This window comes from Spea bombifrons, chromosome 10 (assembly GCF_027358695.1).
Source record: "Spea bombifrons isolate aSpeBom1 chromosome 10, aSpeBom1.2.pri, whole genome shotgun sequence".
Lineage (NCBI taxonomy): Eukaryota > Metazoa > Chordata > Amphibia > Anura > Pelobatidae > Spea > Spea bombifrons.
The window spans coordinates 18,727,117-18,745,999 of record NC_071096.1 but is presented as its reverse complement, the minus strand read 5'-3'; the positions used below and the strand labels follow the sequence as shown (position 1 = coordinate 18,745,999).

General features: G+C 43.7%; 1 protein-coding gene across 1 annotated transcript in view; it reads left to right on the top strand.

The window, feature by feature from the left end:
- PLCB3 (phospholipase C beta 3) overlaps nucleotides 1-18,103 on the top strand; it is a 117,328-nt gene extending 99,225 nt beyond the window's left edge. The window contains exons 27-33 of the mRNA XM_053449026.1: nucleotides 8,139-8,346; nucleotides 8,529-8,664; nucleotides 11,662-11,738; nucleotides 11,923-12,012; nucleotides 12,139-12,196; nucleotides 17,190-17,276; nucleotides 17,416-18,103. Of these exons, the coding sequence (XP_053305001.1) occupies nucleotides 8,139-8,346; nucleotides 8,529-8,664; nucleotides 11,662-11,738; nucleotides 11,923-12,012; nucleotides 12,139-12,196; nucleotides 17,190-17,276; nucleotides 17,416-17,637 (878 nt within the window). The 3' untranslated portion in view covers nucleotides 17,638-18,103. The remainder of the gene's footprint in view (nucleotides 1-8,138; nucleotides 8,347-8,528; nucleotides 8,665-11,661; nucleotides 11,739-11,922; nucleotides 12,013-12,138; nucleotides 12,197-17,189; nucleotides 17,277-17,415) is intronic.
- The last annotated feature ends 780 nt before the right edge of the window (nucleotides 18,104-18,883 follow it).

Below are 18,883 nucleotides of genomic sequence, written 5' to 3'. Positions count from 1 at the left end.
GGAACAATGCCGCTCTGATTACCCCTTTCTGGAGAGGCCTAAATGACCGCCAGAGCCTGTCCTGGCAGTCTGGATGAATTTGTTACCATGTGTTTCAACTTTGTAGCTGCATGCAGGAGCATGCTGTGAAGGATAGGAACAGATAACATCCCCACCCTTCCTCTTCTTGTAGCCCTTCCAGGCCTCCAGTGAGTGTATCATCTCTAAAACCTACCTGATCTGAAGAACCTATGGAGGTAGGTAGGATAAAGCAGCTTACAGAGCTTGAGAAAAGAGAAGGAGAATATACTTCGCATGTATTGGGACAAAAAGAGTCAGTAAGCGAATGTCGCCAGGAAACTACCAAGCTTTAGAGCAAGATAAAAAAAATACCACTCTTCTGTAAAATTGCATTATGGTCCCTGTGACCCTCTGCTGGCAGGGTCATACAGAAGCTCTCCTCGATTCTGGTGCTGCGTGTATCTTCATTGACCAAATGTGGGCTAAACAGTATCAAGTACCTCTGGTGCCCAAAGACCTTATGGTTTCCATCGCATCTTTAGATGACAAACCTTTTGGTTCTGGCCAAGTGATCCACGACACTGTTTCATCCCGTCTCTCAGTTGGGTGGCCTTGCCTCAGTAAGCTATTCTGGAAGTCAACAGCAATTCTGTAGTTCACATCAAATTGAGACTTTCCTGGCTTCATATCATAATACCCACATCAACTGGCGGTCAGATTGAGACATTAGGTGCCTTTTTCCGACCTGTCTGCAATGTATTAAACCCATAGCAGTCATGTTGGAAATATTTCATGAAGACCCCAAGAAGCTGTTCCACCTGTTGGTACATTTTCCAAGAAACAAGCATAGACACTGCCTCCACATTGGCCTTATGATTGTACCATCCTCATTTTATAGGACCCTACAAAGTAACCTAGAGGCTCAATGAAATCTTATAAATTTGAGCTCCCAGCCACCCCCAGAATGCCCAATGCTTTCATGTGTCCCTGTTCAATCCTGTGATCAGGAACAATTTCTCCATTACTCCACCAGTTCAGGAATATTAGAAATATGTGGTCCACAAGATTCTTGGCTCAAGAAGCAGCAGATGCTCCCTTCAATATTTCATTGACTGGGGAGGGTTTGGTCCAGAAGAGAGGTGTCACTAGTTTGTGTCTCTGATGTGCATGCGGCTGCCAAAGTATGCTCCTATGCTGCATATCCTGACAAGCCTGCTCCTGAGCGCCCAGTGCCTGCCCTCAGGGGAGGGGTACTGTCACCCCCACTCCTGGGTGATAACCCTGGGTGCATGCTCTCGATGTCCTTGGTGTGAAGTGGTGCACGATGGTGCTGTTCCTACCTTACCCTGCTCTGCTGGTGTTACACAGCTGGGAATCTCCTGCTGAGATTGCATGTGCAAGCTACTCGGCAAAAGTTTATAGGGCATACGCTGTATATTGCAGTTTTAATTGCTAGTTATGTACTTCTTTCCTTAATCCCTGTATACTGATGTTGTAGCCCTTGCTGATTCAAGAACATGGACTTTAGCCTCTAGGTGTTATTCCTTGTTATTGCCTTGTCCCGAGTCCTGTGCTGGTTTCCTGTTCCTTGCCTTGCCTTGACCACGAATTGTCTTTTCCTGCTGTATTGTGCCATTGGATCCTGTACTGTTTACCACACCTATGCTATACCTTGACCTTTGTTCTTGCCTTATCCCTTATGTGCCAACGTCTCAAGTTTTTCTCTGGTATACCCAACCTTGGCCTGCCTTGACTAAGATTCTGCCTTGCCCTTCTGCTTTACGTTCCTGCTGTTCTTGTGATGTGCTTCAGCCATCAGGTGACACCAGCTCTACATTACAAATCGGTGCCCTGACTCCCCAATGTGGTGTGACACTGCTGTAGTTTAATGTTTATAAATATAAGATAATGTAATTGGAAAGTAAAAATTTCAGGCAGAATATGACATTGGGGTACTGTTCTGTACGTGGCAACAGAAGAGAGAGACTCGAGAGTAATGATTTCTATAGTCCTAGACTAAAAAAAACTAAAAGATAAAAGATTGCTTAAATCTTCAAAAGCAAGCAGGGTGCTGCTAGATGCATTAGTAGCAGAAAGAGAGATTGTTATGCCACTTTACAGATCTCTGGTCTGACCCCTACAGTACATGTATAATATTCCCTATCTGAAATATTTTTTTTCATATAAGGGATACTCATGACTGGGAGGCAGGGGCGTACCTAGAGTATTTGGCACCTGGTACAGAATAACACCTATCACTATATACTGAGACAGACATTGACGGTTGTACAGCATAACACCTACCACTATATACTGAGGCAGACAATGACCGTGGTACAGCATAACACCTATCACTATATACTGAGGCACACATTGACGGTGGTACAGTGTAATCCCTATCACTATACATTGTGCCAGACATTGACAATAGTGTAGCATAACCCCAATCACTATATACTAAGCCAAACATTGATGTGGTGTAGGCCTACCACTTCATTAGTAGTAGGGATGCACCGAAACGAATTCTGGACTGAAACCGAAAATGCAGCATTTACCTGGCCAAAACCGAATATGACCCCCCACACCGTAAAAAAAATCTAACACTTTTATTTAAAGTAACACACCAAAATAGGACAAAACAATTAAATAACAATATTACATATGTGTATACTATATATGTAACTATTTGCTGCATGAACATTCCTGTGGACCCTGTGTAACCAATTGAGACAGATGGAAGACTTTATGCAACGGGCTGGTGCGCTTGCCACACAAGCTGATACACTGTATTTCACAGAAGATGAAGCACAAGAAATATTATGGGATACTACGAGTTTGGAACTACCGATTGACACCAGTAGTAAAGATGTGGGGACACGATTATTACGGCTAAAGAACAAAGAAATAGACTTGGACAAGCCCAAGTATGTAAAAATTGGACTGCAGTACTTAACAAGTGTTCCCTGGAAACATCCGTTGTCTTCTCTTCGCTTCATAGTGATTGACCATGTCCCCGAGTCCCAAATAGGGGGTGACAGAGGTATAACCTTATTACAGCGAGAGACATTTTGGATTGTACAATCGAAAACTATGGCCTCAGCAGGGCTGAATGACAAATTGACATTTTCCTCATTTATTTGATATGTGATTTTTAAATACATGTAAAGTGAAACTACAGTTCAGTCAAGTGTGTGAAGTGAATAACTACCCGAATACTTTGGGAAGTGGCATTCGAGAATGCTAAGATATCAGATTGGCGTAAGGCTATGGTAAATATGAGGGTACCAGATAAGACTACTGCCCCTTTAAAGGGGTTAATGATTTTCTGTTTACATCCCTTTTTGGTCCACAAAGAGCATATGCTTGGTGGATATAATCACTGCAACTATACACTATGCCAGTGAGTGCATAATTTTAATTGGGGATGGTTATTGGGTATATTATAATTAAAACGTGAATGTCTATAGACATAAGCTGGTAGACTTTATCAGGTATAAATTTATGTTTGCTCTGGTTTGCACATTTTTTCACAGTATTATAAATTATAGATTTACAATTCGTAGGGCCACTTTTTATGTTATTTGTTCTTGCACTATCTATACCTACCTGTTACTACCATGATTCGATATTAAACAGGTTATATCTACCCCTATGAGAAGTAGCTACGTATTTTTTTAAATTCAATATTGTCAATTAACTTTGTTTTGTCCCGAGGTTAAAACTTCACAGTACTTAATATATATATGAGCCTAGTTTTTTAATAAGGCATCATATCACTAGACACTAATAATACACGGGCATCTCACTTAGATCTCCTTATCGGCACAGATTTATATTAGACTAATTATTTAGTTAATCCTAGTAGACGTTGCCATGAAGTCACGCGCATGTGCACATTGTTGAGATACACGCCGAGCTTGGTGATTGTGAACACTTCAGGTGCAGTAAGTTCTGTTCCTAATCATAGTAATTACACATAGTATAAATGTTAGACACGCTATGTCTCTGTTATGGCCTGATGAAAGTATGAAAATAAAAGACTGAAACGTTGACTTGTAACACAGAGCTTTGAGAGATTTATTGAAACCAAGTCCCAGGAGTGCCGGTAACTATTTTTGGAATATATATATATATATATATATATATATATATATATATATATTTGTTAACAGCAATCACATTCCTATCATGCCCAGGCATACCCAGTGTGACATTCTGGTTTCCTGGCTCCTGTATTGTGCATTCAGGTTTTTGGACTGTTCCTAGTTCAGCCTCTAGTGGCCGCTCTGCCTATGTTTCTGCTCTCCTCCTTTTGTTGTCACCTGGCCTCGTTACCTGCTGCCCTGCAGTATAAAGGGCTGTAGCTTCCTGCAAACTGGGCCTTGGCATTGTAGTAATAGGACCAGTTTGCCCTGGTCCTGTTCCTGAATTATTCCTGGCTTCCTTTTGTACCTGATTCTGTATTGCTACTGCCTTCAGCCCTGCGAGTGGGCTTCTTCTCGTGTGCCCTACAAGTGGGCTTCTTGTCGTGTGCCCTTCGAGTGGGCTTCCTGTCGTGTTCCCAGCCTGAGGGCTTCCAGCAGCATGTCCAGTCCTGTGCTCTGCCAGTGAGCTTCCAGTCGTGTGCCCTGCCGGTGGGCTTCTCTTTCAGCATCAGCCTTGCCAGTTCCAGTCCCGCACTTCTGTCTGCTGTGTGCCTGTCTACCTTGCACCATGAATCGCAGTGTACAAACAGACAACGCTATCCCTGCACCGAGGCCCCTCGCTAACCTGCTTACCCAGTGTGTGACAGAATGCCAAGGCCATACTGAGGAGCCCGCAGGGATACCATCGGTGTTATTGATGCTGGCTGAGGATATGCTGGTGTTCTGCAAGTCAGTAAAGTGCATGGTTGAGTGCAACACTAGGTGTGCTAGTACCAGTAAGTCCAGGGCTGTGTCTGAACCTAAAAAGGTCCAAAACAAAAGTTATAAACGAGAACCCCTCACTAAAGCCGAAAAACAAAAGCGACAGGAGGGCAATTTATGCTTTTATTGTGGGGGGATAGATCACAGGATTTCTGTCTGCCGGTTCAGGCCACCTAAACCAGCTAAGTCCTCTGTTGCTGATGAACAAAATATGCAAGCCTCAGAACATGAAAGTCATGGGGAAACTAGAGGTGAATCGGAGGAGGGTGAACCCAGTGCTCCCATTAACCCTTTCAATCCTGTCGTTGGGCCTAATGATCTTGAAATGCCTAGTGTGTCTGAACTTACAGGGGAGGAAAATATGTCTTTCGAGGCTCCAGATCTCAGTGAGGAGGACATAACTGAGAATCATTTTTGTAGTCCTATTTGCACTGTTAAAGAGGCTGTTTCGTCTACTCCCCTCAGACGCAAAACCGATAAAAGAAAAACTGTTGCTGCAAGGACTCCTATGGCGATTGGTTCTGTCAGGAGTACTACTCCTATCACTCAAAGCAAACGAAAAAATAACTCTGGAAAATTGCAGACTGCACGACATCCTTTAGGGACCCCAGGTCTTGTCTTGGCTTGGCTTCTGACGGGACAATTTTAGGTAGAGAAAATCTTGCTCGGTATGAAAAACATTTAAGTGAACGCAAGTCACTCCAATGTAAACGGCTACCTAATGAGTCTAAACATGTTTCTTTGATAAGCCAAAATGATTCTGAAAGAACCCCTAGCGCCTTTTCTAAACCCCTTGTCCTTGGCACAGTGCTGGTCTCTGATAAAGCTGAGGTAAAGAAGAAAAAGAAACCTGGTGCTCGCCAAGAGAAGATTATGACAGCCCATACAGAGGAGTCGCGCCACGTTTTGCCACCAGATTGTACCTATGCCTCTGATAGGACTGTAGTGAAACTTAAAGACCTACAGATTTATGTAAATATGTTGTGTACTAATTCTGACTAGTTACCTGTTCATGCCCTGTCTGTCTGTTTTTCTGCATTAGGGACTGGAGCGTGCTGTTTTCAGCAGCTCCTTTTAGTGTGGTCGCTTTTCGTTTCAAGTTTTGTCGCGTCCTGAGTTCGCTCCATAAAGAGGGGGTACTGTGACATTCTGCCCTGGTTTCCTGGCTCCTGTATTGTGCATTCAGGTTTTTGGACTGTTCCTAGTTCAGCCTCTAGTGGTCGCTCTGCCTATGTTTCTGCTCTCCTCCTTTTGTTGTCACCTGGCCTCGTTACCTGCTGCCCTGCAGTATAAAGGGCTGTAGCTTCCTGCAAACTGGGCCTTGGCATTGTAGTAATAGGACCGGTTTGCCCTGGTCCTGTTCCTGAATTATTCCTGGCTTCCTTTTGTACCTGATTCTGTATTGCTCTTGCCTTCAGCCCTTCGAGTGGGCTTCTTGTCGTGTGCCCTTCGAGTGGGCTTCCTGTCGTGTGCCCAGCCTGAGGGCTTCCAGCAGCATGTCCAGTCCTGTGCTCTGCCGGTGAGCTTCCAGTGGTGTGCCCTGCCGATGGGCTTCTATTTCAGCATCAGCCTTGCCAGTTCCAGTCCGCACTTCTGTCTGCTGTGTGCCTGTCTACCTTGCACCATGAATTGCAGTGTACAAACAGACAACGCTATCCCTGCACCGAGGCCCCTCGCTAACCTGCTTACCCAGTGTGTGACACCCAGATTCCAGGATGTACTCGCAGACTTGGCATGATAGGAGTATGATTGCCCTATCTACCCCTTCTCACCCCCTTCTGCCCTATCTACCCCCTATCACCCGTCTCCCTATCTACCCTCTCCCTCTTTGAAGTTCACTTACCTTTCAGGAGTCCTGTGGTGGGGGTGCAAGGCCTCTGTCTCCCAGCTCTGCCACTGTATGTAACAGTATAGTGATGGGAGTTATGATGTACTTTTAGAGCATAATTATATCATGAAAACGACATTGGAAATGGTACAGCATAACACCCATCACTCCCACACATTTACCAATCCACACATATACCAATCCACTGTCACTCTCACTGAATGCTTTCCTCTTTTCTCCTTACAGCTCCTTTTCCTCCTCTTCGCTTCTCTTCTTCAGTTCTTCTGTCTTCTTCCGGTTCAGAGGGTACAGACAGCGGTGGGCGCGGCTACAGTGTAGTGCGCCGGGATCTGACAACAAACCCGGGCGCACAGCAGCTGTTGCCGCGCGGATCGCAAGGGAGCGGAGGGAGATCCTTGAACCGGCTTAAAAATCACTCAAGAGAGCCGGAGGTCTGCTAAAGACCTCCGATACCGCTCCCTTGCGAGCCTGCTCCTCCAGCGGCGGACATTACTGTCCGTCTCTGGAGGAGTGCCGGGTGCCGGCAAGTTGGCACCCCCCTGATGAGCGCCCCCCGCTAGGTACGCTACTGCTGGGAGGGACAGGAAAGATGCGTCTGACCTCTCCTGTAGTCAGTAGATCCTTTTCTGCTTTGTGCTCTGTTGCTCAGGCTTCTCCCTGCAATCACAGAGTGCTTCCAGTCCTTTGTTCTGGCTTCCCCAGGGCACTTTCGCTCCCTTTTCCCAACCAAAGTGCTCATAAGAAGCCTGAACAACAGGGCAGGAAACATTCTTTCTTTGCGGGGAGAAGCCTGAGAAAAGGAGCAGACGCAGGTAAGAAGACCGATTTGTTGTCCAAAATTATCCTTTATGCGAAATACTTCGGATAAGAGATACTCAAACTGTGTTATGTACAGTTCTAAAGACCTTATCACCAGAAGGAAATCTCCCCTATTGCAGAGAGTCCAGAGAAGAGCTACTAAAATGGTAAATGCTTTGTAGGATTAAAAAACAGTAAAGGATTAGGGGGGCTCAATATGTATATCTTGAGGAAAGAAGGGAGATTGGAGGTGTGATTTACATACTTGAAGAGATTTAACAAAGTAAAGGGAAATTATTTCAGATGAGAAATGTTAGAACAATAGTCTAACACTAGAGGGCTGTTTTACTTTACAGAGAAGGTAGTAGATCAATGGAACAGCCTTCTACCATATGTAGTAGAGGATAATATAGTGAAGGAAGTTATAGGCATAACGCTCTCCGGAATCTAAGACAATAAACTTGAATTTACATAAAAAAGTGGGCATAGTAGTTGGGCCGAATGTTTATCTGCTGTCAAATGCTTTGTTTCTATGTTATATTGAATGCAAGAGGTGTATTGACACATCTTTCCCTATTCCCCAGATGTTCAAGCACCTTCCCTGGAGGAACTGAAGTTGCAAAAGAGCTTTGTTAAATTGCTGTGCCGTCAGTACCGGGAATTGCGTCATCTACTCCGCAAGCACCAGCGCAAGATCTCTTCTCTGTGCAAGGAACAGAGCTCCAGACTCTCACAGCTGCAGAACATTCGCAAGAGGAAAAGCCTAACACGCAGCCTCAAGGGGGGGCGACAGTAAGTATGACAGTGGTGTTTCTTCTTGAGGCAAAACATCTAGGGTGCCTAAAAAGGAATTAAATACCTCACCTGAAAAAAAGCAGGTATTTCATAGTTCATGTAAAATACAATGTAACACACAGGCCTGTTTGAATAAAATGTTGTGAGTTGTGACATTGGGTCTTTTTGTCTCACCACAGTTTGAATTTGGAGCAAGATGAGGAGCACCAGAAAAAGTTGGTGGAACTGCAGGCAGAGCAGCAGATGCACCTCTTAGAGATGAGGGAAAGTCAACATGAGCAAGAATGCAAAATTAAATATGCTCACCAACAGCAGGTAAGGAAGACACTATATATCGTATTTGCTCGATTATAAGACGAGTTTTTTTCCAGAGCAAATGCAGGGTCGTCTTATAATCAGACCTCAACTAGGTCTGACTATGAGACTAAGATCCAGATCCCCCGCAGCGATGCAGGGGACCTGGATCCTCCTGTCCCCCCCCCCCACACACACACTTACCTTTACTTCTGAGTCCCCTGTGCTTAGTCCACATGCTTGGTAGAGCTCTATGCGATTTGCGTAGACAACTTCCGCTGCAGCCGGGAGGAGGTGCGTTTAGCAGCGGGGGTTGTCTGCGCCCCGGCTGTCAGAGATCAGAGTTCCCCGTGATCTCTGACAGCGGAAGTTGTCTACGCGAATCGCGTAGAGCTCTACACGCTGCCCGGACTAAGCACTGGGGAGTCAGAAGCTCCGGTAAGTTTGGAGGGGGTGGGGGAGGGAGTGTTAAATGGGGGGGCATAAGGCATTTCTGGAGACAGAGTGCTCTGTGAAATGCCTTTTAACCCCCCTTAATGCCACTCTGCCTCCAGAAATGCCTTTTAACCCTCTATACGCCACTCTGCCTCCTGAAATGCCTTATACCTCCCTATATGCCACTCTGCCCCATAATATGCCAGAGTGGCAAATAGAAGGAAATAAAACCAAAATATTTTTCTCACAATTAACATTTACTGGTAAAACTTTTTTCCTATAGGGTCGTCTTATATTCAGGCTTTTTCTTTTTTTCAAAATTAATATTCAGATTTGGGGGGGTTGTCTTATAATCATGGTCGTCTTATAATCGAGCAAATACGGTAATCAGATTTTGGGGGGTCATCTTATAATCAGGGTTGTCTTATAATCGAGCAAATACAGTATGTATGTGTATATATATATATACCATATTGGCTCGATTATAGGCCGCACACGATTATTGGCCGCACCCTAAAAGTTAGGTGCTTTTTAAAAGAAAAATGTTCTGCCCCCTAGATATGCCCCCACCATAGACTTATCAATACAGACTCCCGGGTGTCTAGCGGGGCCAGCGGGGTATATCTGCACGGAACACGTAGACAACTTACGGTGCCTGCACATCTGCCGTGGGAAGTGCCGGCAAGGGAGATTGTTAAAGCGCATCGTGCAGACGTTCACCGGCTGTGGCGATGCGAGCGTAAGCAACCTCTGCTGCCGGCACGTCTGGATGATGTGCTTTAACTATCTCCCTTGCCTGCACTCCCCCCGTGGGAAGTGCTGGCAGGGGAGGCTGTCTCAGCGTATTGGAGAGTAGGATGCAGAAGCAAATACGGTATATATATAGATCAGCCATAATATTATGACCACCTGCCTAATATTGTGTAGGTCCCCTTTTGCCGCCAAAACAGCCCTGACCGGTCAAGACATGGACTCCACTAGACTTCTGAAGGTGTGCTGTGGTATCTGGCACCAATACATTAGCAGCAGATCCCTTAAGTCCTGTGAGTTGCGAGGTGGGGCCTCCATGGATGCATGATGGTGCCGTGTATTCTACAAGTAAATGATGCATACCCTCCTGGCCATCCACATGATATAGAAGAAAATGTGATTCAACAGACCAGGCCAATGTCTTCCATTGCTCCGTGGTCCAGTTCTTATGTTCACTTGCCCATTATAGGTGCTTTTGGCAGGCGACAGGGGTCAGCATGGGCACCCTAACTTGTCTGCAGCTAAGCAGCCCCATATCCAGTAAATTGTGATGCACTGTGTGTTCTGACACCTTGCTATCAGAACCAGCATTAACTTTTTCAGCAACTTGAGCTTCAGTAGCTCATCTGTTGGATTTGACCACACGAGCCAGCCTTTGGCATCAATGAGCTTTGGCTGCCCATGACCCTGTCTTCGGTTCATCGCTTTTCCTTCCTTGGACCACTTTGATACTGACCACTGCAAGAGCTGCTGTTTTGGAAATGCTCTGACCCAGTCATCGCATTTCATCCCTTGTCAAAATCACTCAGGTCCTTACACTTTGCCAGTTTTTCCTGCTTCTAACATTTCATCAACTTTGAGGATGAACTGTTCACTTGCTGCCTATATATCCCACCCACTGACAGTGGTCATAATGTTATGGCTGATCATTGTATGTGTGTGTGTGTGTGTGTATATATATATATATATATATTAGATATAGATATAGATATATATATAGGGTAGTAGAAGTGTTATTAAACACTCATCTACAGACACCAGACAAGCCAGAAGGCTTGTTTTTCCCTCAGAAATCTCATGGTGCTGCCACAACCACAAGGGATTCTGGGTAGGCACATGCAAATAAGGTTAACAATTATCACCTTTGCCTCTAAATCCACTTTATACATCGATCCCTTCAAAGTAATTGCCCGCTGTACAAGACAGCCTTTACACAAAACTCGGGAAGAGGTACAATAGCCAGATCACCACTCATGGACCGCTGTACTAATACTAATCTACTACCCCTTAAATTTAAATGGAAGGTTTCCATCACCTTTTACCCACCATAACTTATGTAATGTGTGTATATGTATATATATAATATATTAACCTTTGAATATGATGGGGTTGAAACAACTATATCTATAAATGCAAAAAAGTCTAGACTATATGTTTATAGGTGTAGGCAAATGTAGGAGTGTACAGGGCTTCGGTTGTTTATGTAATTAAAAAGACACCATTGTGCTATCATTGCTTTGAAGGCCCAAGAAAGCGTTCTGATCTTTAATCCCGAAAACTATTACAAAACCTGAATGCTTCTTGATGGGTTTGACAGGTGTCCGGCTTTGATCTAAACAGCTCATGCTTTGGCACTATGTTGAGAAACTGTGCTTTACATTTCTTCTTATTAGTCTTTAATAGGAAGCATTTTATCACCGTTCAGTAGTTTAGGGAAAGGTATTTAACCTTTTTTTTTTTTTTGTTTAAAAAAAATAAAAGCGGGTGATGCACCCTTTATATTAGATTTCATAAAGCTGTAGCTGGTATAATGTGTTTCTCATTTATGCCTAGTCTGTTCAGAAACTCCAAGAGGTTGCTCGTGCCTGTCATTCTTCTCAGCTCAAGAAGTTGAAAGAGATCAATGAAAAGTAAGTGGCATTAGTGGCTGTAGCTGAACATTGTTGCCCAATCTCAGGGTGAGAATGAAGAGCTAGCAGGATTGTTAGCTGTAGAGGGAGTGGTTTTCCCTGAAAATGTTTGTTGGAATGTGGGCAGGATTGGTGAAAAAGGCCACATGGGGCTGCAGCTTTAATCCAACATATCTGTTTAAAGGGAGAAGAAGGAATTGCAGAAGATACTTGACAGAAAACGACATAATAGTATAACTGAAGCCAAATCTCGGGACAGACACAAAAAGGATGTGTGAGTTAAATTGTGCCTGCATTTCTAGTGCCTCTCTTTTATGTATTGCTTTTTGAGCATCGCTGTTGTTTTCATTTCCTTGCTTCTCTTTAAACACTACCTACCATGCTTTTATTTTCTTAACAGAGAACTGACAGAAATCAATCGACGCCATATTAATGAGTCTGTGAACTTCATACGTAGGGTGAGTCTTTCATAATATTGGAATACAAAAGTCAAAGTGTGGGAGCTGGTAATAAGCATGCGTGTGTGCGTATATATATATATATATATATATATATATATTTTATTTGTGGTCAGGGCTTACCTGTGACGTGTATAGCTACATGACATACTACCATCTACCTGCCTAACTAAACGGGTTGAATTGTGCCATAACCGCTGCGTAGGAGGAATGCCTAAAGAGGCCAAAACCACATAAAATGATACATAACAGTTTATTACAAACAACACTTACATGACCAAGTTCTCAAATGCGAGAGACATCTTATTTTAATGGACACACTGTTTTGGGATGAGCTCTGAAACAATTGGTGCAAACGTGAAGCATTGGCTGTAATGACAGGCTGAGAAATCTGTTTGCGTGAAGTGAAAACAGTGATGTGGCCAGTGCATTACCTACCCCACCCCTCCGTTAAGCACGGCGGCCCGTGTAAGACATGGGAAGCTTGCATGGCAAACCGAGACGGAGTCTCGCTAACTCCTGCGCCCTAACCGTAATGCTGCGCGGGAGCCATGACGTGGGCTCCAGACAGATCGTTCCGGTGCGGTGCCCAGGTTCCCCTTCACCTAAGGAAACTGGCACACAGCTGACCGGACAGCAAAATAGACGATGCTGCTCGAGTGTGCAGCGTATACTTACCTGGGACCGGAATGACCTTAGCCCCAGTTCCTAACCGTCGACTTGAAAGGGAACCTGCTGACCTGGAGCTCTCGTGACGTGCCTAAAGAGGGCAAAACAACACAACTACAACCCCCCGTAAAGCACGGTGGCCCATGCAAGACATGGGAAACCTGTGAGACAACCCGAGACGGAGTCTCACTGACTCCTGCGCCCTAACCGTACTGCCGCGCGGGAGCCATGACGTAGGCTCCAGGCAGATTGTTTCTGTGCGGTGCCCAGCTTCCCCTTCACCTAAGGAAACTGGCACACCGCCGACCGGACAGCCAAATAGACGATGCTGCTTGAACGTGCAGCGTACACTGACCCGGGACCGGAACGACCAGCCTAAATAACACGCACTAAAAGTGAACAAAGGGTTAATGAAAAGTGGTTAACCGGCAACCCTCACCTGACACTAGCAACAGAAATCATCTGGAGCAGGCCAGTGGATACATGGAACAGTTTCCCAGCAGAAGCGGTAGTAGACCAATAGAGTAAACTAGTGAATGTAGCTAGTATGCTGATCGTTATCCACAAATGGTGTGTACATGAATTAATGGGAGTCGAGTATAATTTGAAAGTACTCCAACAACACCAGCTGTAACATACAATGAGTAACTCCAAGAACGATATAGCGAGCGACTATAAATACGCTTGGATAAGGAAATGAACCTCCGTAAAAGTGCAGACAGAGTAACACGAGCTGAACCGTATAAAAGCATGAAAGAAAGAGAGCGTGCTGAATGATGTGTAGTGCAGGACTAGGTGTCGGTAGTAAAAGGGTTAAACAGGCTTATTAACATTTGAGTATAATAAGTGCACCTGTGTGGCCGTGCGTACTTATAAACAATCCAAATCAAGAAAAGTACCCAGCATCGCTCCAGTGAACTGCTACCTGTAACACAATGTTTGAATTAGGCGCGGATAGTAAAAGAAACAGAGAAACGAAGATTGCAGGAGTCGTTTGGCTCCTGAAACACATGCCGCACAGCCAATACTAGCCGAAAACCGCAATGTTCCTTCCTGAAGTTCCGTGACATCATTTCCTGATACACAGCACTGTCGTCAGAGCCAAGGGAGGCCCCTGTCTGGTATATAAGTGCTACTAAGCCCCTCCCAAAAATACAGGCCAAAAAATCAGCCTTCAGATATATATATACCGTATTGGCTCAAATATAGGCCGCACTTTCCGCCCCCACTTTAAGTCTTTAAAGTGGGGGTGCGGCATATATTCGGGGTCTAACGCCCGCGACATGCAGTCCCGGGCGCCGGGCAGGCAGTAGGATCCCCCTGTATCCTACTCTCCTATACGCTCAGACAGCCTCCCCTGCCGGCACTTTCCACGGGGGGGGGGTGTCGGCACGGGAGGTTGTCTAAGCGCATTGTGCGGACAGTCACCGGCTGCGGGGAAACAGCCTCCGGCAGCGGAGGTTGTTTACCCGCATCGCCGCAGCCGGTGACCGTCCGCACGATGCGTTTTACCTCTGCCCCCAAGACTTACCAGAGCAGATTTCCGGGTGTCTTGCGGGGCCGCCGGGGGACATCTACGCAATACACGTATACAACTTCCGGTGCCGGCACATCCGCCGAGTGCCAGCACCGGAATTTGTATACGCGTATTGTGTAGATACGCGTATTGCGTAAAGCTAATAAAATTGGTAAAATCAACAGGAACATTTCGTTAAAGGGTCCCTAAACAAACTCAGCTATGGTTGTTTGAAAACTGAACTCTTTGTGAGTGGGTTATTTATTTAGAATTAATGCTAAGGGGTAAATCTGGCTATACCCATTATGATTATGGCATCCCAATGCCCAAAAACAGCCAAAAACTAAAATCTTCTTTGTTGCAAAAAAAAAAATATGACTCTAATGACCTCGAAGACCCTGATGTAGCTGAGGTTCAAAAGATGGCATAGAAGGGGAGTCCAAACAACCCATCAAGCACATGTAAAAACCCAGAGACGTGCAGTGGAGTGATTCACTCAAACCTTCAACAAGGAATAAGATGCTTGCAAGAAAGAACACATCAAATGAAAATAAGATTGATGGTATTGTGGATAACTACACAACAACTTTATGGCTCTAGTCACTCAAGTCCAAAATCATTGACCCCACATGTAGGCCTACAAATGATACCCTATAAAATAGTGGCCAAGGGGAAGACAGTGATGAAAGAGACCTGGACCCGACCTATCCTCTACTGTGATCTAGGGGCGAGAAGGAGATGCCCCACAGGATGTCATAATGAGAACACATCTCTTTAAGACCAAAGAATGGGTGATTCAAAAATTCTAACAGCATTCTTTCCACCACAGATAGGAGCCTGGATAGAGAGACATCATGGGAGTAAGTGCTGGTACACAGCTGGGGAAGAAGTGTCCTGGGATCACCATCAAGCGACTACATACAATAAATGTTAAACTGTGCAAATCCCTATAGAATCGCAGAGAAGGCAGTCTCTCCTGTAATTGCCCTTCTCCATAGCATATAATGGTGAGGATAGGTCATCATCACACACATATTTAACATTGGTCACCTTTTCATTGCCTTGAGGCATTCCCCTGCTGCTTATTCATTGTTATATACAAATACTTGCCATCTACTGGTTAGTTTGTTACCAATTTTAAATGTTTATCTCTGTAGTCTTGATGTTTCCCCCTGATCTGTACTGGATAAACCCAGTAAATTATCCATTGCTTGCTGCATTGAGTACAGTTGTCTGCTTTACTGAGTGGGAAATGTGTCCACAAAGGGGCTATAGCACTATGTTGAAACACACTTGTAAAAGTGATCTGGAGCAGGAAAACAGGCCACCCAAATGTTGATATTTCCAATAAGGCTTGAAGAAGACAGTACCTAGAGGACCTGAGAAAGTACCAGCAACAACGACCAATGGATCTCCACTACAGACCTTTTGGTTCCCATTAAGCTTTGCTACTGGATAAGTATGTGAAACTGCGGCTGTTCCCTATCTCTCACAATACACCATACAAGCCCAGCAAGAGCTAAATCTCAGGGAGTCTACACAGTCTCATATTGATTATTATTGCCCCCAGAAATGGAGCCACCAAGACAATAGCATGCTGGCTGCTAAAAGAATGGTATATTTGGGTGCTCCCCAACAAAAGCCCACTCCCAGAGGACTGCTGAAACCTTATATCTCTACTCTAGCAGCAAACACTACATAGGGCAAATGTGAAACCGGAATAGGAGGCTTTTGTGTTTCGCAAAATCTACTTCTATTTATGCCTATGGAATGCTAATATACTGTACCACAGTGGACATGATTATGCTATTGGTTAATTATTCAAGAAAATATACAGATGACACATACTCTGGAGTTCCAACTGTTTAGATGAATCGCTTTCAATCTAATGAGTGTTACTTTAAAAAGCTGTATTGTTGAATACAAATTTCACAGAGGGACCGATACAAAGAGTAGAAGAGAGATTCCAATATATAATATATTTTATGAACATAATAAAATCAAATATCTTCTTACATTAAATTACATAAAATTACTAATGAAGTTCTAATTTGAACTTGACTGCAAGTTCTAATCGTCCTCCTAGATGTGTAGGGAAAAACATCAGTACATTTTATTAATGTTAGATATATTGCTAGAGTGTATGTAAGAGTCTTTTACTCAACTGATTTATTAAAGGCATACTCCGTTCTCCCCAGGAGCCCCCTAACAAAAAACGCATGTGAAAGTACTTTGTAAGTACTTTCATGTGCATTGTTCAAAACAAAAATTATACAACTACTGCTACTAATGCTTCTTCTTTGAGAAATCCACCATGCATTTGCGAAAGGGACACCATGTAAATTTAAAGGGACCTATAGGCTATTATCTGCATTAAAGCTGATCCGAGGCTGAAGTGTCCCTTTAAGGATGAGGCTGGATTGTGTGAGGCACACACAGTGGGTGTTGGTCCTAAGTTTATAATAAGTCCCAACATTTCTGATGGCGACCTTGCTGGTATGGTTTCCTTTTCTACTGCATAACCAAAAATGCATGGAGTCTTCTGCTCCTGATTGCCACCTCCAGCATTCATCCAAGAAAAAAATATGATGAGATCACTGGGAACCTGATAAGATCTTGTTAGTTGATTTTTTTCCTCACATTGCATGAGGATTGAGGATCAGTCAGGGTGATGATCATGCCTTATTATAACTGGTATATTTCTAAAATCTGTAACATATTTTCCTAATTTGCCACATGTACACACAATGAAACCAAGTAAATAGGTATGAGTTGACTAATCAGTGTGTGTGTGTATCTTCTCTCCAGTTAGAGGAAGCCCAGAAAAGACGTCTGGAGAAGTTACTAACTGCTCATCAGGATACTCTACAAAAGATAAAGGATGAGGAACCAAAGGTTAGCTTCAAATCTCACCTTATTTACCACTTGCACTTCTCACGTCCTCTTTCCACGTCCTCTATGGCACATAGCATTTCATTCATAGCTTGTTTGTGATTTTCTGTCAATTTGCAAATCTTCCATTTATTTTTCCTAGCTTTTGGCCCAGTTGGAGAAAGAATGCCAAGCTGAGTTTCGCCAACTACCCCAGGAAGTACGGCGGTACTTGCAAGAAGAGGGAGGCTGGGGTGGTTCAGGGCCTCCCTCCTCCTCCCACAGCACTCCTTCCTCCATAGCTAGAGGCTGTAGGTCAGAGAGTGGTGAGGGGGATTATGCACAGACCCCCGACGACTCGAGTGATGAATCTACCAGGCTTTGACCTCCAAACATCTAGAACTGATACTCTCTAATAAATTCAGACCACCCTATCTATTCATAAAGTACAAAGGATGAGGCACCGCCAATAAAGTTACACAAATATTTTTAATGAGCCCCCTGGTGAAGCAAAGCTCTCAACACGGACAAGTCTTCACAAAATAAATTATGTTTTAATGAACTTAGAGTGAATAGGGACTTAAATCCCTGAAGACGATCAGAAATCTAGCGTTCCAATCATTATCATGGCCTGAAAATGATGTATATTCACTGATGGGATAAGAAGACTGACGCTGTTGTGTGTGTGTGTGTGTACATGAATGATGTGCAGATGAATGTGCAGATGTGTGTGGCAGTTTGTATGTTAATGTGTTTGTCTTTCTCTGATTCATTGATTGTCACAGTCTTCTGATAACATTGTATATTTTTACTCACATTTTATTTCTTCAATAAAATGGTAAGAAATCCAAGTTGTGGGCACCAGTTACTTGTTATTAGTAGCTTGTGTTAGAACTGCAGCTCAACCAACTGGAGGATTAAGGTTGCGGTTCATGAATTTCTTCAGGATGACATTCATTAATTAATGTTCACATTATTTCAATGAAACCCCATAATTAGATAAATTTAATACATGATGAAATTGTTAAATGTTGGAGATAGGAAAAGTAACATCCTTAATTGTCTCTTTGCATCACCAAGTTGTGATCAGTTTTCATGTAACCATTTGTATACATACCAGGAGGTACCAGTTTATATTGTTTGGTTTGAGTCATACACTTTATTGAGAAGGCATTGTAAGCCTTGTATGTACATACCTAGGAATAATTGGGAGCAATAAAAGCAGATCTGTCACTTTCTGAGAATTCTAAATCTATGTTATGGTGTTTTACAGATTAAAGTAAGATTATATATATATATACATTTTATAAGACGACCCCCCAAAATCAAAATATTAATTTAGGAAAAAAACATAAAGCCTGAATATAAGACTACCCTATAGGAAAAAAGTTTTACTAGTAAATATTAATTCATGTAAACTAATTTTCATATTTAATAAAAGCTATGATTGAGAAAAATATATATATTTTATTTCCTTTTATTTGCCAACCTGCCCCCCCAGTTATGCACATCTGCCCCCAGGCTTGCCACTCTGCCCCCAGAAATGCCTTATACCCCCCTATTTGCCACTCTGCCCCATGATGTGCCTTTTAACCCTCTATATGCCCCTCTGCCCCATGAAATGCCTTATA